At 43.1% G+C, this 24,710-nt stretch overlaps 1 protein-coding gene across 7 annotated transcripts in view; it reads right to left on the reverse strand.

The window, feature by feature from the left end:
* Positions 1–24,710, reverse strand: part of LRRK1 (leucine rich repeat kinase 1) — a 121,140-nt gene that overhangs the window by 48,328 nt on the left and 48,102 nt on the right. For 6 of the 7 annotated variants that reach the window (XR_012330245.1, XM_033852062.2, XM_033852063.2 and 3 more), the window contains exons 4-7: positions 24,523–24,694; positions 19,940–20,119; positions 19,372–19,520; positions 751–977 (exon numbers count right to left, since the gene is read on the reverse strand). Coding sequence is in view for 6 of the 7 variants with exons in the window: in XM_033852062.2 (XP_033707953.1) it covers positions 751–977; positions 19,372–19,520; positions 19,940–20,119; positions 24,523–24,694 (728 nt within the window). In the remaining variant the exon portion in view is untranslated. The remainder of the gene's footprint in view (positions 1–750; positions 978–19,371; positions 19,521–19,939; positions 20,120–24,522; positions 24,695–24,710) is intronic. The other variant, XM_073801333.1, reaches the window with a different exon arrangement.

Consider the following 24,710-nt stretch of genomic DNA (forward strand, 5'->3'; position numbering starts at 1 on the left):
AAGTCTGTCCAGGTTAAAGACCCCCACTCCATGGCACTTGTTTAATTTTTTGTGCAGGTTTCTTTCCCATGAGTTACTGCTGACCCTAAGCTCTTTCCAACATTCTTTTTTACTTAACTTAGAGCCTTAGCTTTTGAAATCAGCCCAAATCCCATATGGAATGAGGCCTTGCAGGTATGATTATCAATACGTCAGTGAAGGTAAGGTCTTTCCTCTCCCCATGCAGCCTCAGCAGGAGGCTTGGGCTTCTTCCCAAGGCCTCCCAGAAAAGGAGACAGGAGCTGCCTACACCATCAGGCTGCTGCCAGAGTCCTGGGAAGTTAACTGTTTCTCTGAGGCCCTGCCCACTTTCCTTGGGAGGTGGACCAAAAGCTGGGTTGTCTGGGTGCCACTGTTTCCACCAGCCCCTTTCCTCTGACTCCTGTGTGCAGGAACAAGACTGGGCACCTCGGACAAGCAGGCCTGCGTGGCTGCCAGCGAGTGGTGGAAACGTGGGCCAGACAAGCCACCCTACTAGACAGATCTTTCTGCATTCACGTGGAAAGGAGGTGGGACCTTGTGCCCAAGAGCTTGCATAATGGCAGGCAGAACTTCCTTCTCTTATTTTAGCTGAAAATCTGTTTTCAAAAGCAACAACTACGATCAGGGAGCATGACTGCAGGAAGAGGACAGTGCAGGAGGAGGGTGGTGGTGGCAGCCGGGGCTCAGATGGCCAGGGCTCACCCCAGGGGCTGCAGGGCAGGAGCCCACCTGGAACAGATGATTTCATCTGATGACTTCACGCTGGGCAGCTCCCCCAGGTGGTTGTCTGAGAGATTCAGCTTCCGGAGGTTGATGAGTCCCCAGGGGATGATGGAGGGGAGGGATGCCAGGCAGTTGGCAGAAAGGTCCAGCTCTGTGATCTGGCAGGAGATGTCAATGAGCCAGTCCAGATCCACCCAGGGCAGCTTGAGGTGGGACCATTTCACACGAAGAGCCTGGATATTGGAGCAAGGGGAAAGCACACACCAGCGATGAGCCCAGGGCTCGTGCAGACTTGAAATAAAGCAATGATTTATTCAAGTGTGAATCTGTCTGTTCATCTCAGCAGAGTCCCGAGAGGTTGGGACCACGTTGCCCCTGAGAAGGTACTTAAGCCCTCCTGCACCTACAACCTGAAGGTAATCTCTGCACAGCTACAGCTACTCACTCTCCAGCCTCTAGAGGGAGCATGTGGGCTTAGCATCACCTCTTAGAGAGCTATCACCCTCGGGGGGAAACACAACAGGAATGGCCCCTGCTCTGTACAGAGGAGCCCACCCAAGCTTGGAGCAGCCTCCCTAGACTGCAGAAGAAGGCTTAGACCCAAACCTGGGTCTTCTCACTTCCCTTCACGGCACTCTTCCCTGTGATTAGAGGAGTTGCCGCCTCCAGCTGCTTACACCACGCTGGGTGCTTTGTGGATGAGCTGCTTCCAGAGTGAGAGACTGAATATACAGACAATGGCCAGACCATATATAAAAAAGAGAACTTTGACCCACAACCTGCAGCAACCTACCAGGAAACTAACCCCCTTATCTATAATAAAGAGTCCAGGAAGCCAAACTTGCCAGAAGCCATACTGCAATGTCTAGTAACAATCCAGGAAGCTAAACAATAACTTCTGTAACAACTGGCCCCAAATGTCCAGGACTTGACTGATAAGTGACAACTTCCCTAATTTTGTCCCTGCTTCCAACTTAGACTAACCAGGGAAAGGCAAATATGCCCCCAACCCATCATGTAGGACGCCCCCCTTCTAGTTAGCTGCCTCCAGCTTCCCCGTCAACAGCCTCTAGTTAGGGCACACCTGAAGCCTTCCCTTTATCCACCATAAAGCTTCCCCACTCCTCTGACAAAATGCAAGTGACAGTGGCTCACTCACTTGCCACCAAAAGCTCTGAATAAATCTCCTTTGCTTTTCTCATTTGATTGGGTCAGAAAGGCCAGCAGTTTTCTGGCATATGGTGGTAAAAGAGATCTGGTTAAATGTGTATGAGCAGGGCTTTCTCTTTCTTCTTGATCATCAAAGAATTTAGGGCTCAGTGAGGTTTCTGGGGAAAGGAAATTGGCTTTTTGGCTTTTTTCTCTAAAGCAGCTGGAAATCCGTATCAGAAAATTAGAGAAACAAAGATTAGTTCTTCACTAATGGGAAAAGGTAACAACTGGAAAAGACACCAGAAACATGGGGTAAGTTTGCTTTCAAAATTGGCAGCAGCAGACAGACTTCCTTATCTGGCCACAAGGTGGCGATATGTGCCTTATCTTTGTCGCCCCCTTAGCTAACTTGCCAGGATTGGAAAGGCTGGGTCTACTAACACCCTCTAAAAGCTCTGGTCTTCGAACCAAGCAGATGAGGCTCTGTCTCTGTCTGCCTGTCTCTCTCTCCATTCACCTGGATGAAGAGAGACAGTCGATGGTATACTGGATTTTGGGTCAAGAGAATGGATCTTTAGTCTCAGTTTTTTGTTCTGTTTTGTTTTTTGGGTTTTTTTTAGACTTGACATTTAGGCCTGTTTTTGTTGTCATTATTGTTTTCCCCCATAATTTTCTATTTTGAAAAATTTCAGAACTGCAGAGAAGTTGAACTAGGACACACGATTACCCATTCATACACCCTGCACTGTAGACTCACCAATTGTTAATATGTTGCCACATCTGCTTTCTCTTCTTTTTCTCTACACACACATACAAGCACACACACTTTTCATTTATCTGCTGAGTCATTTGAAAGTAAATTATAGCTATCATGGCACTTTACACCAACATGTATCTCTGAAGAACAAGAATATTTTCCGGGCTTCCCTGGTGGCGCAGTGGTTGGGAGTCTGCCTGCTGATGCAGGCGACACGGGTTCCTGCCCCGGTGCGGGAAGATCCCACATGCTGCGGAGTGGCTGGGCCTGTGAGACATGGCCGCTGAGCCTGCCCGTCCAGAGCCTGTGCTCCGCAGCAGGAGAGGCCACAACAGTGAGAGGCCCGCGTACCACAAGAATATTTTCCTACGTGACAACCATATATTTATCATTTTCAAGAAATGAAATCAATACATTATCAAATCCACAATCCATGTTCAAATATTCCCAAATACCCCAGAAATGTCTTTTATAACTATTTTGTATCTTGATCCAGGATCCCATCAAGAATCACACATTGCATTTAGTTGACATGTCTCTATTTTCTTTAATCTAGAAGAATCCTCATGCCTTTTAATGTCTTTTCCAACTTTGGCATTGTAAGTTTTCAAGTCATTCTAGTTGTCTTCTAGAATATTCCATAATCTGAATTTACTGAGTTGTTTCCTAATGTTTAGATTCAAGTTAAGCATTTTTGGCAAAAATCTCAGACAATGTTTAGTCCTACCAATTGAACTCCACCAGAGGGCACCTGATGTCAGGTTATTTCACTAATGGTCTGATCCCTTGGGTTAAGTTCTATTTTACTCTTTGTGATTAATCAGCAATCTGTGGGGTGATATTCTGAGACTATCTGTGAATATTTTATGTTCCTACATCAGTTTACCCAATGATTTCAGCATCCATTGTTGATCAGGGCCTTACTCACTTAGTACATTGGTGGTTACAAGGTGGTAATTTTTCTAAAACTTCCATTCTGTCTACATTTGTTACGTGTCATTCTTCTGTACAGAAGTATGTCCCTCCCCACCTGTTTAAATATTACTATGGACTCACAGATCCTTTTTAAATTCAAAGTATTATAATTCATTATTATCATCATTTCTTCCAATGCTCAGGTAGTCCCCAGTTTGACCACTGGGAGTCCCATCAAGGGGACTCCTGTGTTCCTCTGACATATCCCTATCAGTTTTGGGCACTCCCTTACTTCCTGATAAAATAAGATGTTCAAGTTTCCTCTGGTCCTTTCCAAGTACCATCCCTGATTCCCTTTAACAGAAAATGGTATTTAGAAACCAAGATCTAGGTGTTGGGTATGCTCATTGCTATTGGGTTGTCACTGATTCTTGGCCCATTGATCCAACACAACCCTATATTTAACATGAGTGCATTCTGATGCCTCCAACTTGAATCCAGTCACATCGGCTTCTTCCTAATCTTTCCATAAAAATTCATAGTTGTGTCACCCTTCATCTTATTATTGTTGGTTTTAATCTGCTAAATGATCAGCTTGGACCAGATGGTATCTAGGTCGCTTCTGGACCCAGGATTCTTTCTGGCTTATACTCTTGAGAAGGACAATGGCTTCCCACAGAGAGCCTTGGAGTAATCATGACAGCCAATCTAGGAGCCATGCCAGTCTTTGCGATGCCAAGTCAAAGAAGGCTCTCTAAGGGTCTGGCTGCCTCCCTTTCCTGGGTTCTCAAAGACACATCCAGGCCCCAGGTCCAGGGCCAGACAGCTGGACATAAATCCAAGGTGTCCGGATTGCAGTCTAACTTTCTCTACTCACCCTGTGTGGCCATTCTGGTCATTCAATATCAAATAGTTTGGACCTGAACTGAAATGGCAGTCAAATGCAAGATGAAAAGGAGGCTGGTTTTGGTTTTAAATAACAAACCTTAGGTGTCTATAAATAAAACTCTCTAAGGGCCATCAAAAATAAATAAAACAACAGGAAAGATTCAGGTTGTTATTGTGACGTAAACTAGTTGCAGCACATCTTTGGAGGATCAGCTGAGATGTTCTGTCCTGACAATGGCAATCTTCCTCCTGCATTTCCTTCTTGTCCTCTGACCCTGGAGCTGCAGCCTAGAACTACATAAGGAGCAGAGGCTCAGCCTTGGGAGACTGGAGCCCTGTGTTTGCTTAACTAACCCCATGTGGGGCCTTGGGCCAGTCGAGGTGGAGGTGGGTACTTTCACAGGCGCTATCAGGCTCAACTCCCCTTATAGGAACCTGCCTGCGGATTCCGTGCTGCACTAAGTCAGCCCAAGGGTCATCTCTGTCTCCACTGCCCCAGCAGGCAGTGTGGCCATCCAGAACCCGACTGCATGCATGTCCAGTGCTGCACCTTGTCTGACTGCGTGTGAAGCTCAGCACCGTGCCTAGCATGCAGCAGGCACTCAGTAAATGTTTGTGTGCTGAAAAGAATCAAGCCACTGGGACCAGCAATCCATCTATTAACACCTCTAACCAGAACGATCACCCTAAAATACCAAGGTCTACTCAAACCCCTCAGCCTTCCTGCACCCCAGCCCGCCTGCAGCAGAACACCTGAACTCCCTCCCCAGAAAGCCCCACACCTCCACAATCTGCCCCAATCACTTCCCAAATTTCTGTCTCACTGTCTCCTCCACGACCTCTGCCCACCCTCTGTGCTCCTGTTGGCAGATGGCTGGTGGGGTTAATAATTTGTTCTAGGTAGAAGAAACTGGGGAATGGGCCTACTCCTAGAGCAGAGGATTCAAGACCAAAGGGAAATTGCCAACTAAAGTACAGAAACTGCCTGTCATAAATGACCCATAGGGTTCAGAAAGTGGACTGGAATTCATAGGAAGGCTGTGGGGGCCTGACAGTGAGCTTACTGTCAGTACCTGACTGGCCAATGTGCCAAAGGGCTGCCAGGGTGCTCTGGGGCTGCAGGAGACACAAGGTTGGTGGGACTGGAGCTAAGAGAGTTTTGCAAGTTTTCACCAGAGAGCTGGTCTCCTTTTGATCGTGGGTGTCATGAGGTCACTCAGGGATCCCAGATTCTGCAGGCGGACTGGCCTCCGCTTTTGCACTCTGTCCTGCTACCACGACAAAGGCAAAAGGGTGTTCCCTGCTCTGCCTTCTCTTCCCTGGAGTTCACAGACCTCTTCCCTCCTATCTAAATCCTACTAATCCTGAAAGCCCTGGGGCAAGGACCACCTTCTTCACACCCAGTAAGTGTCTGCATTACAGCCCCCAGTTAGGTAACAAGGATGCCATCTTGCTTCACAGTCAGCAGCATTTACTTGAGCACTGCCAAGTGCAGGTCCGCCTGTCAGGCACTGGGGTTGAGGATATGGATGCTGCAGACGGAACTGGCTCAGGGAGTTTATGTCTCGAAGGGAAGAGCTGTGTGTGTATTGAACGTGCATCTAGTCACCTTTCAAGGACTAAGAGTATGTGATGTTGACCAGAAAGCCAGGAAAGAACACCTGCAGGGAAGCCTCCTGTGCTTCTTTGGGAGGTACTATTTATCAGAAGTAAATCATCAATAACAGGAGAGTGGCTGTGTGTGGCACTGAATTCTCTAGACATGAGGAAGAGGAGGAAGCAGATGCTGCCAGTTCCTAAAACTGAGCTCTTTCTAGGTCTTACATCCACCAGAGTTTCTGCAGTGTTGAAATTTGTGAAACTCAAGCCCAGGGAGAGGTAGCAAAAAGCAAGAAGTCAGAAAACATGATGACACACTCAGAATTCAGACATGTTTGTGAAAAGACTTCTGGGCTGGATGGTGGTTAGAAAAACATGTAGGATTTCTACCTGGTCTTGGGTTAGTCTGAAAACTTTCACATATACAAGTTACTTTCCTTTTGGTGCACAAACATTATAGGGTGCACAAGTGTTTCCAAAGTGGCAGAGAGGAAGAAGGAAGGAGGAAGGGTGCACAGTACACCTGACATGGAAATGTAGCTGGGAAATGTAGCCCTCATTACTTATTTATGTTTAGTCTGGGCAGGATCACAATAAACCAGGTTCTGAGGTGGTGAAGCCAGCAACTGTATAATTAAATCCATGCACACTGAACTGCAAAATCAAAGACAGCTCACTGTGGAGATCCCCAAAGTTCAACAATGCCATGGTTAAGGCACACCTCTCTGGAGGAAACAGAGAATATGCTCATGCTGGTCCTTAAGCATGAGCCCTTTCAATTTTGGGCCAAAGAGACACTGTATGATGACTTAAGAAACTTGCTTTCCAAGGCAGTGGTGGTGACCAGGACCAGTTCAAGAAGGACTAGGGCACTTGGCTCATTACAGAAAGTGATGTTTGGGGTTACCTCTGCACAAGAAGGTCTCCTTGTTCTGTGATGGAAGCTGTGGTCCAGGAGGGCAATTACCTGCCTTTATATAATGCTGCCTGAAGCTTCCATACAAAAATAACACAGTGAATGAGCCAGTGGAATACAATGACATCTCTCATGCTTTTATGTCAGTGCAACCCTTATGGTTGAAGAATATAATTGTTCATGAAGGGCTGAAATTGACAATGTTTTTAGGCTGGCTTTAACCTTGAGAGATGTGGGGCTGGCAACTGGGCCCTGAGCAGACACAGAGAAGGGTTCTCTGCCCCAATGCTGGGGGAGGGGTGTGCCTCTGCAATTTTGAGAACCCACAAGAGCAAGTTCCAACACTGCCTCCTTACTAGGTCTCTACTGAGCCCCACAAAGCAGAATCTGCATCTCTTCTCCCTGTGTTCCCATCTCACTGTCCCTTGAGGGGACAGACGAGAGCTCAATGACAGCACAGCATGACACAAAAAAGGCAGTCAGTAGAATTAGACTTTCCAGTCAGGACACACGTGTTAAAACGGGGGAGAAATACATAGAATGTTCTAAAATGTATTAATGAACCCTTGGCCTACATAAAACCCAAAACTTTCTTTTTGTGGGTAAGCAGATTCCTGGGTGGTGGTTCCTTGTTGAACCAGCCAGGAAGACAAGAGCCACCTTCTGACATGTGAAGGAACATTCAGGGCACCAGACATCCGGAGGAGTGCAAAACCAACAGGTCTAATCTGAAAGGAGCAGACTCACTAAAAGGTCTGAAGAACAAGCCAAAAGAAACTCTAAAAATGAAGGTGCTCAGAGCAGCAGAGCCAGTCACAGAATCTGAAGACACATCCCAGGCCACCTGAGTGATGTCAGTGCTTGTGCAGAAGGGGATCTGTGCACGAATGCCAACAAGTTGGGGTAAATTTCAAGCCTACAAGTGTCTTTCGGGAGCCCAGACTGTCAGAGGAGGCTCTAAGTGAGGTGGAGTCAGCTGGACAGGGGATCAGCACGCTGGAGACAGCAACTCTGGTCCAGTCTCCCTGTGCTGGTGAGGGCCATGGCAAACGGGGACTATGCCCCACATCCTCGGCCCTGGAGAACCCTCCATGCAAGGCTTCCAAACGCCTACTGCTCAAGTCCCTGCACCCTGGCAGGGATAGGCTCTCAGGAGGGAGGGGGCATTGAAAGTGAACGGATGAGAAGGAGCCTGGACCTTGACTGGCCATCTGCCTGTGCACGTGAGGTGGCCACGGCGGGCAACCAGGCCAAGGGCAATGGAGCAACAGCCATAAGGATGGTGTCATGGGCTGAACTGTGTCCCTGAAAAAGATATGTTGAATCCCTAGTACCTGAGAAAAAGCTTATTTGAGCTTATTTGGAAACAGGGTCTTTATAGAGGTAATCAAGTTAAAATGAGGTCATTAGGGTGGGCCCTCATCCAGTATGACTGGTGTCCTTATGGAAAGGAGAGATTAGACACAGAGGCAGACATGTGCAGAGGGAAGATGATGAGAAGACGTGGGGAGGATGGCATGTGGCTGGAGTGATGGGTCTACAAACCAAGGAACACTGAGGACTGCCAGCAGCCACCAGACACTAGGAAGCGGCAGGGAGGGGTCATCCACTGGAACTGTGACAGGGAGCACGGCCCTGCCAACACCCTGATGTCAGATTCCAGCCTCCAGAACTCGAGGCAATACATTCCGGTTATTTTAAGCCAAGCAGTGTTTGGTACTTTGTTATGGTGGCACTGATACAAATGGTAACAAGTCAAATGACAATTGGAGAAGTCAAGACCTGAGAATCCGGAACATTCCATCAACAGAAGCCCACAGATTAAGAAAGGAAATGAAAGAAGCAGAGATTCTTGAAAGCCAGAAGGATGTCTCTTAAGATAAGCAGATTAGAAACATAATAAAAAGGTGGGAAAAGGACAGTAAAACCAGTCATTAATTTAGGGAAAAGCCTGGGAGGACTCTAGGGTACAAAAGGAGAATTTCGAAAATGACCTGAGAATACTAAAGGGAGTAAGAGAAGGGAGAGGAAAAGAGAAAGGGGAGGACAGCCTTCCTTCTAAACTCAGAAGGAAGATAAATTAAATGACTCACTTAAACAACTTAAATTAAATTAAATTAAACGACTTAGTGAAAGGAAAAAAATGAAATCAGTTCTGACAAAAGCCTGCCTGCTAAAAATATTATAAATGTCAGAATTAGTAGTGGTTAGCTACCAATATAATTTCAAACAAACAAACAAAAAGGGAAACATAACCAAGGAAGCCAGATCAATGAGAAATGTAAGTACAAAAATAACTTACAAGCAAACCTACAATGGCATTTTAAATAGTCAACACGGAACAGTCTGTTGCCTCCAAGGGCACACTCAAACCTGAACCCTGTAGGGGAATCTTCTGGAAGTTGAGCTGTGATCACATGATAATACCTTCCTGGTGACTCTTTGCAATGCATGCACAGAACTTTTTCAAATGACCCTCACAGTAACCCTGTAAGCACAATTTGCACATAAAGAGCCTCAGTGAGGTGACCTGTTTGAAGGTAACAGAACCAGGATCACAATTCAGGTGCCTAATGTTCTGTCTGGTCCCTTCCTACCAGGCACCATGTTCATTCACATGGCCATGGAATAGCTGACATGATTTCAAAGGCATTAGGAGAGATAACCAAGGTGACTCAATAATGATAAAGACACTTAACCACAACCCCCAAAATACAACTATGCTAAATCTTTGTGTTCCAACACAGGTCAAATTTGTAAAAAACAAACCCATGAAAATTCAAGAAAAATATTAGCAGGATATGATAGGTCAAATATGCAAAAAATGAATGGAGGACACTACAATAAGAATGGGAGATGACCAAATACTAGGGGACAGGAGAACGAATTCTGTTTTCAAATCAGTATGAACTTGCACATAAATTGATTACATTCTGTGTAAGAAGCAAAAGTAAAAGGGGAAAAAGGGGGAAAAAGGGCAAGCCTCCTACATATCTTATGCCTGGACAAAGGCAAAGTAAAGGTAGAGACCAATGACGAAAGCAGAATTAAAAGGTGTCCAATTATTTGGCCATTAAAAATGCCCTTTCAAATAATGCTTGGGTAGGAGAGAAAACCAATTCACAACAGTAGAATACATTTTTAGAACAACAGAAACGTCACAAGTAATGGGGGAAAAAAAAACAACTCTGATCACAGTTACAAAAAGGACAAAGTGAAGCATGATAAACTAGCTCTGCCCTGCTTAGAATGGAAAGCTAAAAGAAAGCAGGGAAATGAAAACAAAATTAGACTAAAAATAGAAAAACCAAAATGAAGTAAAAACAAGGAAGTTGGTAAATAAAACCAATTCTAGAGTTGTTGGAAAATAATAAAATTGATAATCAATTGACTAAAAATAAAAGTACCATAATAATCTAAGAATGAAAATGACAATCTAACAACGGCTGAAAAACAATGTTTAAGTTGTGGGAGATGTCCTCAGCCAGAGCTAACAAACCAAATAATGATGTTGAAATGCAAAATTTAATTCCAAAATAAAAAATTCTCAAAGTGACACAATAAGAGAAAAAACAAAATAATGTATATGAGACAAACAAATAAGGAAACTAAAGAATCACTCTCCAAAGGCTCCTAATTCAATATAATTCTTTTTCAATCCAATCTTCAAAGAACAAATAGTCTCTGTGTTACATACATGGTTACTTAACAGAAGACTCACTTTATTTTATGAGTAAAACCAATTACTTTGCAAGAGCCATTAAAATTCTAGCCAACTGCATGCAAACACATGGATGCAAAAACTGTAACAAAATCTTCTCTAATGGAAATCAACAAATGAACTCAAAGGTTTCAGTTCTGCAACCAAGGAGGATCTATACCAAGAAAATAGCACTGTTGGTAGTAACTTATGGAAAACCATCAGCACATTTTGTTAAAGAAAAGTGGCCCTCTTTTAATCATCTGAATGCCAAAACATAGTTAATAAAATTTATCACTTTTTCTTCGCTAAAATTCTTAAAAATAGATAAACAAGGTTTGTTTTAAATCAACATTGTGCTTTTTTCCATGTAGTATTTCAGTCATTCCTTTGAAAAATAGGAAACTTACCAAAAAAATCTCCCTTCCAACTCAAGAATTTTACCAATAGCAATATGTAAGAGAGAGAAAAAAACAAGAAATAAAAATACTATCTCTGCAGTTACTAAGCTATTCAACTTACTGTTGAGAGAACCCTGTTTCCTCAACTTTTAAATAAAGACAAAAATTTCTACCTCACAGACTTGTATAGAAGATTAAAGTAGAATATTTGGCAAAGTACTTTGTTAGCCATGAAGTCCTATGTAAATGGAAGTTTACTACATATATAAAATTTTATCCATCCATCTATTCACCTATTCATCCATGCATCCATCCAGGTATCCATCCATCTGTCCACCCACCCACCCATTTTCCATCCATCCATCCATCCATCCATCCATCCATCCATCCATCCAAGCAACCAACTCCTCATCCTGTTCCAGGCCCTACAATGAGGGGCAAACACAGGGTGAGCAAAGCTGGACAAATCCCTGCTTTCGCGAAGCTTCCAGTCAAATGGGGGAATTGACATTAAACAAGAATGTCACCAGAACAGACAAGCCCAAACTTTGTTAAGTGCTCTGAATAAAACGGCAGGAAGCTCTAAGAGATGGAAGGGGGGATGTGACCTGGCCTGTGGGCTGGGGCAGGCTTTCCTGCGGACGTGGCGTACGGCTGAGGTGTGGAGGTAGAGCTGGTGTCCAGGAGCAGCGCTGTGCTGAGCATGAGGAGACAGGCACGCTTGTCCCTGTTGTGTGGTGTCCACCCTGCGGGTAATCATGGCCAGTAGAGTTCCCCCTGCTGCTGGACATTTGGGTTTTGTCCTCCTAGTTTCTCTTATAGATAGCAGTGCTTTGAGCAGTACAGTTGTGGCAATTACGTTTTTTTTTCTTTTGAGTTACATCCTAGAGGTATCTTTCAGAAAGGAAATACCAAATTCAGAGCTGTTCTCTGGGAGAAAAGAGTTTTATAGCTTTTGTCACATGACGCCAATTACTTTCCACACATACGGAACCAATTTATAGTGCCAGCAGCAAGGCTTTGGTGTCCCTTTCTCTTTGACGCTGCCAAGTGCCTAACTCAGCATTTATATTTATTTTTGCGAGTTTAATAGGTATGTGATGGTACTTTCAAGTCATTTTAATTTGAATTTCTGTAATTGCCAATAAGATTGTATATGTTTCCATGCCATGAATTACTATCTGTGTTTTCTCATGTGTAAATTAACTGTTCGTTTCTCCTTACTTCTTACCCAAGGGCATTTGTGAGCAATGTGACAGCAAGGGCCGTGGCTCTGGCTTGGGCACTGCTGAGTCCCAAGCAACTAGTAGGTGATATATAAACACTGACTGAATTAAACTCAATTATCAACTGACATATAATTGAGTCAATGGTGTTTTTTGGATTTCAGTTTCTGTCAATTCTTTTTTCTCAAGTATCTGCTAATGTTTTTTTTTTTTAATTTCTTTAAAAATATAATTTTACTATATTAGTATACTATAGTAAAATTATATTTTACTATAAATAAGTTTAATATATATATATCGTTTATCTTATTTGTGACTATATGTCTTTATACATCTTCATATATCTTTAAAATTTTGAAATGGAATCATTTTCTTCTATAACTGGAATAAATGTGCTTTTTGAAAGTATATTCTGATGAATTTCCAGTGCTTAACTTTTACCTGTCTGGAATTTATTCATATCATTATGAATGTACTTGTCTATGCTGATATCCAATAGTTCCAATGACATTTGATAATGTTTTCTTATTCTGTCCTTATTGTGTTTTCTAGTTTGTCACATAAGTTCAAATAATAGTTTTAGTATTTCTGCATCTCTATGAATCATTTTCTCATTGTAAACTAAATGTAAGTGGTTTGTATAACTGCTGTTTTGTATTATGTTTGATGATCTAGTGGGACAGGCCACCAGGAACACCTACCTGAACGGTTACACAGTGCACCTGCTTAGCTGTTCTACCCTGTGACCCTCACTATCTGCTCTCAAGTTCTAGGAAGCACTCACCATGTGGACAACATCACAGTGTTGAGTCTATTCCACAGAGAAAGCGTATGAATGGGGCATGAGAGTGGGGAAAGATTTGGTATTTGGAAACTAGAGAAAACAGTAGGATAATTGGCTAAATTTCAGGGCACAGGAAAAGTGGAGCTGATGGAAGAGGCCCATAATAATAATTCTGAGTTTGATCTCATAACTCTCAAAAGGCAGGTGAAGGCTCTTCCCTTCACACAAGCCAGCAGTGAAAAGGCCGAACCACAGGCAATCAGGCTGCTCCCAGTCTGCCTCTCACCTGCCGGGGCCCTACTGCCCCAGAGACTTACATCTGCTCTGTGAGACAGTACCACCTGCTGTGAGGAGGACGTGAGGAGCTGAGAAGGTGCAAGGTGCAGATGTAGAAATGCTCTGGAAAGTATAAAATTCTTGAATAAGACTCTTGTACCAAACACTAGGCCTAACCTTGGGCAAGGATGTTCCCCAGAAACCTTAGTGCTCACAATGTCAGTAGCCCTTGGTCAGCTGCTCATGAAGGCCCCAGCAAAGGCTGAGAAACCACACTTGCTGCAGCCTGCCCTTTCTGAGTATCCCATGTATGCAAATCCTCAGACCCACCAGATCACTCTGATGGAGAAGGGCTGCTTCAGCTCCCAGAATGTGCAGCCAGGATGTTTGTGCTTGGGCACAGATACAGGCATCTGAATGGCCAGTCACTAGGAATGTTTAACGTACATCATAAGCCAGAGCTGATCCAAAAATGACAAGAGTAGTAGTAGTAGTAGTAATAAGTGATCCTCTCTAGGTTTGCTGCCAGATTTGAAATCATTAGGGACTTGTAAAGAAAATTAATAATTCCCCAACTGTGTAGTTTCAGAATCAATTTCAGCTCTTGTGGACTTAACTCCTATACTCAGAACAGCCCAGCGTGCCCTCCGGCCCAGCCCTCTAACTGCTGAATGGGACAAACACCGTGGTTAGTTCAGGCCCTGCTTAGGCCTCTCCTGGCATTTCTGTTTTCCTGCTCCTTCCCGGGTGTGCCAGCATCAAAGCGTTGTTTCTCATGGCAACAAAGCAAACATTGACAGGACAGTCACCAGGAACACAGGCCAACTCATTAAACATTCAGGCAAAGGTCTGGCGGTTTTCCAGAAGGGCACCCATGAGCCAGAGACAGGAACAGCTTTAGCCAGGTCTGACTTGGCTTTGGTTTTGCTCTTTTAAAAGTGTCCAGACCATGTGGTGTGGGCTCTCAGACTTTCCTTTCCAAACACCATCAAAACCTAACTGAGCAGCCCGCCCGCTGCCAGTGGAAAATCAACGTGGGCTTCTCGGCCATTCCCCGTTTGCCAGCAGAGGCAGGTTCTGGCAGCCTGAGAACTAGGCTGTGCCTGACACAGAGGCGTGGTGAACCTCGACTGGCCGTGGCTTCCACAGAGGCAGCAATTACATTAAAAAATATCAACTAGCTAGTCGGGGAGGCAGAACACAAATACAGAAAAAAACAAGATGACTGCTTCAGCAAGGTCACTGCCATGAATGCCAGCAGGCAAGGGAGTTTTCAGGCTGTGTACACATGGCAGCAAAGCACCCTTTCAGTGCCTGCCCTTGTCTAATATTCTGAACAAAAAATGCCAGTTCAATTCCACTGCACATCTGGGAAGGTCGAAGCACTTACCTCTGGTTTCTGAGTCATCGTTCCTGACACTGGACCCCTCCGCGCTAACCCCCTCTCTTCTGCTGGCAGCACAGAAGGAAAGTGTTGTCACAGGTTAGAGATCATGGCAGCCAGACACACTGGCTGCACACACTGCACACACTGCACACACTGGCTGCACACACTGCAAGGCCCTTGAGTCTGAAATTCACTTGAATAAAAAAAAAAAAAATACCACCTGCTTTCGGGAAGCCCAAGGAGTCTTTATGACTCAGACTGCACTGTAATTTCATTTTCTCTTCCAATTCTACCCAAAAGGGCAAAGGAGAAGAAAAGCAACATTGTCTTTTCTTTGTCTTCTCCTTTGCAGAATGCAATAATCACTTCCATGCTCTATCCCTATCTTGGCAAATTAGCAGGAGTTACCCGTAGAAAAGATCACAGACACAGATGTCAACCATTTCTGCTTTTAACCTTAAGCCAAGAAAATGCAAGTCACTGGGTACACATTAGAATCATCTGGGGAGTTTTTAAAACTACTGATTTGGGTCCCATCCCAGAGATTCAGATTTAGTTAGCGTACGGTATGGCCTGTGCATCAGGATTTTTAAAAAGCCCCCAGGAATTCCAATTACAGAAAAGTGTGAGAACCACTGATCTACATGAAAGACCTGGGAGGTACAGTTCAGGAATCATGAAATGAGAAAATCCCCAAGTTAAGAAGGCTCAGATTCTGGTCTGAGTATCACTGTTTAATATTTTCTGTTCTTGGACAAGTAACAGAATATCTGTAAACCTCAATACTTTCATCTGGTAAACAGATTATATTTCTTGCAATTCTTACTAAAGTGTTGTATGGATCAAATATGAAAAGAAAGTGCTGGGAAAAACACTGAACACTACACACATGTAAGGGTTAGATGATCACTATTTATTTCCTTTTGCAACATGAAGCTGATGTTTGATGTTTATTGAGCTCTTATTATGTTCCAGGCCTTGTGCTAAGTGCACACCTGGCCTCCAAGGTAGATACAATGATTAACTCTGTTTATAACTGAGACCAGCCAAGGCACAGACAGCTAACAAGTTATGGAAAATAGAATATCAGTGTTCTCTAGAAACTAGGAAACCAGCAATGATAAGAAAAAAGGAAATAGCAATACATATAATCAAAAAAATGGGAGGAATAAACCAATATGACAGGTCCCACACAAATGTGAGTTGGGTGGGTTCCTCTTTCAAAAGACACAGTCTCGGATGGGATTAAAAACTCAATACTGTTTACAAAAAATACACCTAAGACAAAATAAAAACTGAAAGTAAAGGCTGGGGAAACTTAAACAAGGTTGATGCAAAGAAAAAAGAGCAGTGTGGCCATGTGAAGAGCAGACAAACCCAATTTTAAGGATAGAAGCATCGACAGGATTAAGGCAGATATCTGATATAATGAAATATGTTAAAATGGGTCATAAAGCCATAAACCAGGTGTATGAAGCAAAAACTTCTAGAATTATATAAAGAACTAGATAAAAATCAGTAGATGAGGAAACCAAGCCCCAGAGATGTAAGTAACCGGATGGAGGTCCTAGAGCAGTGAAGCCTGGAGCCCAGATTAGAGCCAGGAAGTCTCCTGCCAGAGCCTCACCTTGACCACAACACCATCAACCAAACACTCAGAGAAGATATCAAGAAGGTTTCAGTACAGATAAAAGCCAAAATGAATGAAGGAACAAACAAAATAAATCGTAAAAAAATAAAGAAAATCTAGGTCCTTGGTAGGACCACTAGAATATATAAATCCCTGGCTGGTCTGATTAAATTCAAAAGAGAAAAAGTAAAACTGTTCAACATCATAAATCAACAGCATAAATGGGAATATAATAACTACTAATATAGAAGAAAAGAATTACCAAAAAAGGTAAATGTAACACACTATGATGGCAAATTAAAAAATCTAAAGGAAATGGATGATTTTCTACCAAAATATAACCTCCTGAACTGCACATAAGCAAAAGCAGACAACCTGAACTGATCAATGACTTCAAAAGAAGTCCCAAAACAAAGACCTGCTTTATCTAATCAATCTTTAACAATAAATAATTCCTATGAAACTTCCCCAGATTGTAATAAAATGGGAAGTTCCCTAAGTCATTCTGTAAAGCTAACATAGTCTTATACCAAAATCTCATAAAGATAATAAAAATAGAAAACTATAGATCAATTCACCTATAAATACAGACGCAAAAACTGTAAATAAAATATCAATAGGTCAAATCCAGCCATAAAAACACCAATTAGCATTATTACAAGATTTCAATATTGGGTCAATATCTATCATCATCATTCATTACATAAACAAATTAAAGTAGAAAAGCTCTGTGAATATATCCATAGCTGCTAAAAAGAGATCCAACAAAATTCAGCAACATTTCCTAATAAAAATCCTAAGCAAAAAGGAATACATGGAAACTACCTAAATATAACAAGTCTATTTACCAAAAATCTACAGTAAATGACCATAAACTGCTGATGCCAAGACATTTAAAAACAGGAAGAGAGATACATCTGCTCTTTTCAGATGATTCAACTTTTGACATTTCTGCTGATAATCAGTAAGCCATGAAATAAAGTAAGTTAAATAAATATTAGAAAAGACAAGACAAACCTGCTTTAAATTTGCAGATGACTTGATAATATACCTAAAAGTTTCAAGGAACTCCTCTAAAAACTAGAATTAGTAAGACAAGTTGGTAAGGGGACTGGGTAAAACAAATAAATAAACAGAAGAGCTTTCCTTCATACCAGCAACATTAGGCTGGAAATGGATAAGAATTATATATATTCCATTCAAACAGTGGCAAAAACAATAATAAATGAACAAAATAGGTTCAGGAAATCTTTATGAGGAAAACTATAAAATCCCATCAAAGAACATAAACGCAGCACAAATTGCCATGGGAGTCACCATGGGAAATGCACAAAATGGAAAAACGAATGTCTGATAACAGTCAAGATATTTTTGAAAAAAACAAATAAGGAGTAGAAAACTTGCATTAGCAGGTTGTAAGGTTTAAATGAAATGCCTATAATCAACACAGTATAGCATTTGAACAGAAACAGATTAATAGGCCAGTGGACCAGTGCAGAGAATCCCAAAATGTATACAGGCATATACTGGGGGAAATGGCATTAGTGACATTTCAATTCAGAGGGAAAATCAAAGCTTATTTTAAAAATTGTGCTGGAATAACTGATCATCCACCTAGAAGAGAGGAATCCTAGATTCCCTCCCTCAAACCACATATACAAATAAATACAAGAAAAATTAAAGCTTAAAATATAAAAAATAAAAGAGTAAAAATAGTATAAAAGACTCTAGGAGAATATTTATATAAAATCGAGGGTGAAATGACTTTCTTATATAACCCAAATGCCATAAAGGAAAAAACAAACATATTTGATTATATATTCTTATATCTTTGTTATCTCAAAAGATAACAGACAGAAGACAAATAATGGATTGGGAAAAATATTGGCAACATGTATGATAAACAAAGGCTTAAAATCTCTAACATACAAAAAGACTCTCCAAAATGAGAAGGAAAAGGTGAGTAATCCTTGAGAAAAATAATCAACAAACTGTAACAGGCAACTCACATAAAGGGAAATGCAAATAACTGATGATGATATGAAAAGATGCTCAATATTATTAAGAATAGAAATGTGGGCATTAAAACATGGAGATTCCATTTTTACCCATCAGAGTGATGAAAATTAAAAGGCTCCTGGACATCTAGTGCTGGACAAAGTATGGGGATAGATATCCCCATGTAAAGCTGGTGAAAGTGTGAAACCAGAAATAATCCAGATGTCCACCAACAGGAAAAGGGCTGAGTCAACTAAGCTACATTCACTCTAGATTTAAGGCATGTATTTAAAAGAATGAGATGTAGCCACATTGACTGATCAAAAGGGGGAGTCGGTGATAGAGTGCTAAATTTAAAAAGTCAAGTTGAAGATAATGTAAACAATGCAATATTATTTTTGTTATTAAAATGGTAAACTAACTAGAACTAATTCCTGTATGTGTTTTTTTCCCAGTTTTATTGAGCAATAATTGACATACGACATTGTATAAGCTAAGATGTATGACCTGTTGATTTGATACATTTATATACTGCAGAATGATTACCGCCTGTAGCCTTAGCTAACACCTGTACTATGTCACCTAATTACTATTTCATTTTTGTGGTGAGAACATTTAAGCTTTATTCTCTTGGAAACTTTCACGTATATAATACAGTGCTATTAGCTGTAATCAGTGCTGCACATTAGATCTCTGGAACTTCTAGCTGAAGTGACCAACACTTCGGCTATATGACCAACATCTCCCCATTTGCCCCACCCCCCAGGCGCTGGCAAACCATCTACTCTGTTTCTATGGTTTGCCTTTTTTAGATTCCACATGTAAGTGAAAACATACAGTATTTGTCTTTCTCTGTCTGACTTCTTTCTCTCAGCATAATGTCCTCAAAGTCCATCCATGTTGTTGCAAATCGAAGGATGTACTTCTTTCTCATGGCTGAAAAATATTCCACTGTATATATACACCACCTCTTCTTTTCATCCACAGTGACTACTCACCATTTTTCCCGGACAACTGCTAGGCAAGGCACTTGCTTCGACGAAATACTTCCTGAGGAGATATTTGCTGGGGTCAGGACTGTCCAGTAAGATGTAGGAACAGAAAAAGGCCCCATGCCGAAGCAGGAATATGGCAATGTCTTCATTCCCTAAAGGACAGAAAGTGGAGAGCTAAGGGCATTTGGATGCAAGGTGTGTCACAGTTGTCTAAAAGGGCAGACACTCACATGTGAAATAAAAATGAAAAGGGCACTGGTGCTGTTGAACTTCTCTATTACCTCCCTTGACGCCGGAAGGTTCCTGTTAGTGACAGAACTTTTGTGGGGCTTTGCCCTTTGAAGTGCCTCCTAATATGGTCCCATTTGCCACGGTTGGCCCCTGTCACTGAAATCCCCTTGCAGGAGTTGAGTAGGGGGAAGGAGGAAAGAGGCAGACCTTTTGAAGAAGCAAAGAATAGAGTTGCAAAAACCTCCACAAAGGCCATTGGAGAGCAGAAGTTGAGTGTGAAGGATGGGCCCACATCTTGACAGGGTGATGGCTTTCATGGGCGTACTGACTGGGGACCCACCTGACTTGATGGCCGCGTAGAGTGGCAGGCGCACGATGACAGGGAACTCATTCTTCCTGACTGCATAGCTCTCTGGGTCGGCCCCATGCGTCAGGACCAGGAGCTTCACCACTGCCAGGTGCCCCCGCTGGCAGGCCAAGGCCAGCATCCAGTTCAGTAATCGCTGGGGGCTGCAGGGACCTGGCAGGGATGACAGGACAAAGGGAGAGGGTGGCTGAAGGGACTGGTTGTTCCTGCTCTGAAATCCCCTTTGATCACGGCCCTATTTCCAGCTGAAATTTGCTTCCGTCCAGTTGACAGTGTCTATGGAAGTCCCTCTGAATTGCATATGACATTTCCCCACATCATTATAAACCCACCTGCTCATCGAATAACACCAACTGAGGAAAAGCAGCATTCAAAAGCAGCATTCAAAACAGTGTGATCTTAACAATGGAAATAAGACTAGAAAGAACTACCTTCAGTGCTGCAGAGTTATCTCTGGGTAGTGGGATTGTGAGCATCCCCTTACTCTCTTCCTCACCCCCAGCCCTGACCTCATCCCTAGAGCAGCATTACACACAGGGATATGGGTTTTGGAGATAGGCAGTTCAGGATTGAAATATTTCAGCTGTGTGGGACCCCGGTGGCACAGTGGATAAGATTCTGCACTCCCAATGCAGAGGGCCTGGGTTCGAGCTCTGGTCAGGGAACTAGATGCCACATGTGTGCTGCAGCTAAGAGTTTGCATGCCACAACTAAGGAGCCCGCTTGCCACAACTAAGACCTGGTGCCACCAAATAAATATTTTTAAAAAAACATAGTGAATTTATCTGACCTCAAAAATAAAGATTAAAAAAAATATTTCAGCTGTGTCATCTTGGGGAAATTTCTTACCCTCTTCGTGACTCAGTCTACCCATCAGTAAAATGGGAATAATAACACCCCACCTCCCAAGTTTAATGTGAGGATTACATGACATAGTGTGTGTCAAGTGCCTGCCTCAATAAATTGTCATAACCTCTGTCAAGTGCCTGACATAATTCATTATGATATGTCATTATGTTCTTAAAGTAATACTTTTCTGCATTTCCAAATTACTGTAATATACATATATTACTTTCATAAGTTAAAAAAATACTTTGATGAAAAAAATAGATCAGCCTAAAACTTAGAGAATTACTCCCTGAAAGAACTGCCTACTTAATTCCAGGATAAAATAACACTTAACACACTGAATGAACAGAGAGAGCGTGGGCTGAAATGTTACAATATCTTCAAGTTCAAAGTAGTGCAATGACTTTTGGATCTAGCTGCCATGGAAAAACGATCTCATCCTCCACACGGACACTTCCCAATTGCATCATAACACTGTCTCACTTCCAGAGGCGGAAAAGTCCTCAGGAATCAAAGTGCTCTGAAGCCTGGGGAGAGTGAACCTCCCTCTGTGATAGGAAACTGACCAGGAAATAGGGGTGAGGCAGAGAAGGCAAGAATTAAAACCCACCACATAAGGTACCTGGCATTATGCCTGGGCTGTAGCAGGTGTTAAATAAATGTCCCTTCTTTGCCCTCAACTGATAACTAAAATGAACAATTCAAAGGAGGAGGTATATGAACAGAAAACAAATTACCCCTCTCCATTACTACCAGATATCTGGCTATGAGAAGTGCAGTCATCATGCTGCTAACTTCTGTTGAGGATGTAAATGTGTCATTCTTAGGAGGCAAGCCCTGTATTTCACAGTCATAATTTTAATATGAGGAAACCAGAGCTCAGGGAGACTTGGGAACTTGCTGAGGGTCCCACAGTTGGTAAATGGTAAAGTCAAGCCTTAAGTTCTGCTTTATCTAAAACCAAAGGGTGCTCTCTTAACCGTACAAACCCCTACATGTATTCTATAAGGTCCAAATCCAGCAACACTCATAGAGCCCATCTTTCCACCTCCTCCTTCTCTTCAGCCGTGCTCAGCTACAAGACCAGGAATTACATTAATGATGTCCTTCAAATGATGTTCATAATTACATAACGATGTACCCACACCCCATGGACCTCTCATCCATCCTCTTCTTGAACCCTGCCTTCATTCTCTAGCTGTCTCTTGTCTTACCTTACTCTCGACAGTGGCTACCTTCCCTACAGGCTGGGAATTCCCAGAGAACACAAACTGTTTTGCCCACCTCTGCACTCCCCACAGGGCCCAGCACAACGCACTGGACTCCTTCAGTCCTCAGCAGCTCTGTCCTGAGTTGAGTTAAAGACAGGACACCCCTGCGAGCAGCTGAGAACCATGCTCAGGTCCACCCAAGCTCCCTGCTCTGCAAAAGCAGGCAAACCAGGCTCTTCCCTTGCTTGTCTGCCAAGTAAACTCCTACTTAGCCTGCAAAGCCTGGCTCAGATGTCAGTTCCCTCTGAAGACTCCAGCCTGCACCCAGACCAGACCATTCCCTGATGTGTGCTTGCAGACCACTGTGTAAATATTTCAACCTTCGCATGGTTACACCTTTCTGCCTCAATTTCCTCTGCTTGACCAGGACCTACTAAAGGGCTGGGATCACCTTTTTAGAAAGGCTCTGTGTCTATCAAGTTCTTCAGTGTGGCCAGTACTTGGAAAATGCTCAATAAACGTAAGCTGTCCAATGAGATGAGTGAGTCAGCTGGCATAGACTCTTTGGGACTAGAACAGAGCTACTCTTGGAGATCCCCGAGGAGAGGGAATCAGCTTTGGCTCCTTGGGGGCTCCTTCCTGCCCTCCTATACCTTGCTCGACTCAAACAGCATCTATGGGCCCTAACAGTGCCCTGATTTCTGTTCATAAACTCATTCTCCTTCCAGCCACAGGAGAGGCATGCCAGCTTGGAACCAAATCTGAGCACAAATCTACCTCAAAGCACATAGCTGGACACCCTCTAACAGTAGTACTGCATAATTGTGCGGTCCCATGAAAAATTTAAAAATGGGATCCCTTGGACTTCCCTGGTGGTGCAGTGGTTAAGAATCCACCTGCCAATGCAGGGGACATGGGTCCGATCCTTGGTCCTGGAAGATCCCACATGCCGTGGAGCAACTAAGCCCATGTGCCACAACTACTGAGCCTGTGCTCTAGAGCCTGCGAGCCACAACTACTGAGCCTGAATGCCACAACTACTGAAGCCCACACGCCCTAGAGCCCACGCGCCGCAACTACAGAGCCCACATGCCGCAACTACTGAAGCCCATGGGCTCTAGGGCCCGCGTGCCGCAACTACTGAGCCCGCGTGCTGCAACTACAGAAACCCACGTGCCTAGAGCCCATGCACTGCAACAAGAGAAGCCACTGCAATGAAAAGCCCGTGCACCACAATGAAGAATAGCCCCCGCTCGTCACAACTAGAGAAAGCCTGTGAGCAGCAACAAAGACCCAACGCAGCCAGAAAAAACAAAAAAAATGGGGTCCCTTGTTTAAAAATTATTAAAAATTTCAAGAGGGCTGGGACTTCCCTGGCAGTCCAGTGGTTAAGACTTTGCCTTCCAATGCAGGGGGTGTGGGTTTGATCCCTGGTTGGGGAGCTAAGATGCCACATGTCTCGTAGCCAAAAAACCAAAATATAAAACAGAAGCAACATTGTAACAAATTCAATAAGGACTTTAAAAATGGTCCACATCAAAAAAAAATCTTTAAAAAAAAATTTCAAGGGTGCAACTGCAGAGTGTTAACCTAAGTGTGGGGCCCTTCTAAGTGCAGGGCTCTGTGTGACTGCACTGTCACATACCCATGAAGCTGGCCCCACTCCCTCACAAAATCCTAACTCCCAAGACCACTCTAAGGCAATGCCTCAGCCTATAGCTGTAGTGATGCCTGGACTTAAACAGTGCCACAGATCCAAGGCCATCATATGAAATCAAAGGAGATCAGGACACCTTGAGTCCACCAGAGAAAAAATTAACTTGTTATTTAAAAAAGCAACATAGCATGGTACATCCAGACAATGTAATGTTATTCAGTAATAAAAAAATATATATATGAGCTCTCAAGCCATGAAAAGACATGGAGGAAACTTGAATGCAAATTGCTAAGTGGAAGTAGTCAATCTGAAAAGGCTATGTACTGTATGAATCCAACTATATGTCATTCTGGAAAAGGCAAAACTATGGAGACAGTAAAGAGATCAGTGGCTGCCAGGGGTTGGGAGAGAGAGGGATAAATAGGTGGAACACAGACGATTATTAGGGCAGTGAAACAATTCTGTATGATGCAGTAATGGTGGAAATATGTCATTACACATTTGTCAAAAGCCAGAGATATACAACCCTAATGTCAATTATGGGCTTCAATTAGTAATAACGTGTCAATATTGGTTCATCAATTTTAACAACTCACACAAAACGCAAATAATAGGGAAACTGTGGGAGATGGTATATGAGAATACTCGGTACTTGTTTATCAGTTCTTCTGTGAACCTAAAACTGCTTTAAAGAATACTCCCAGATTTCTGGATCTCATGACTGGTAAACAGTGTGAAGACATAAACATTTTGAAGTGCAGCCCCCTCAAATACCTGCCTGGTTCCTAAGAAAAGAGGGTCCCTGAGAGGTGGTGAAGAGCTCATGCTCTGGGATTTACCTGGCAAAGACTCGAGTAATTCCTGCACGACATCAGTGTGCCCAAACTGTGCTGCCACCACGGCTGGGTTGTCGTCGGTGGGCTCCGTCGGCAGCTCCACCAGTCTCTCAGTGAGAAGATACCGGACGGTCTCCAGATCCCCATAGGCCGCAGAGATGCTCAGGAGCTGGCCCTGGTCAAAACAGAAC

The sequence above is a fragment of the Tursiops truncatus genome, chromosome 2 (assembly GCF_011762595.2).
Source record: "Tursiops truncatus isolate mTurTru1 chromosome 2, mTurTru1.mat.Y, whole genome shotgun sequence".
Lineage (NCBI taxonomy): Eukaryota > Metazoa > Chordata > Mammalia > Artiodactyla > Delphinidae > Tursiops > Tursiops truncatus.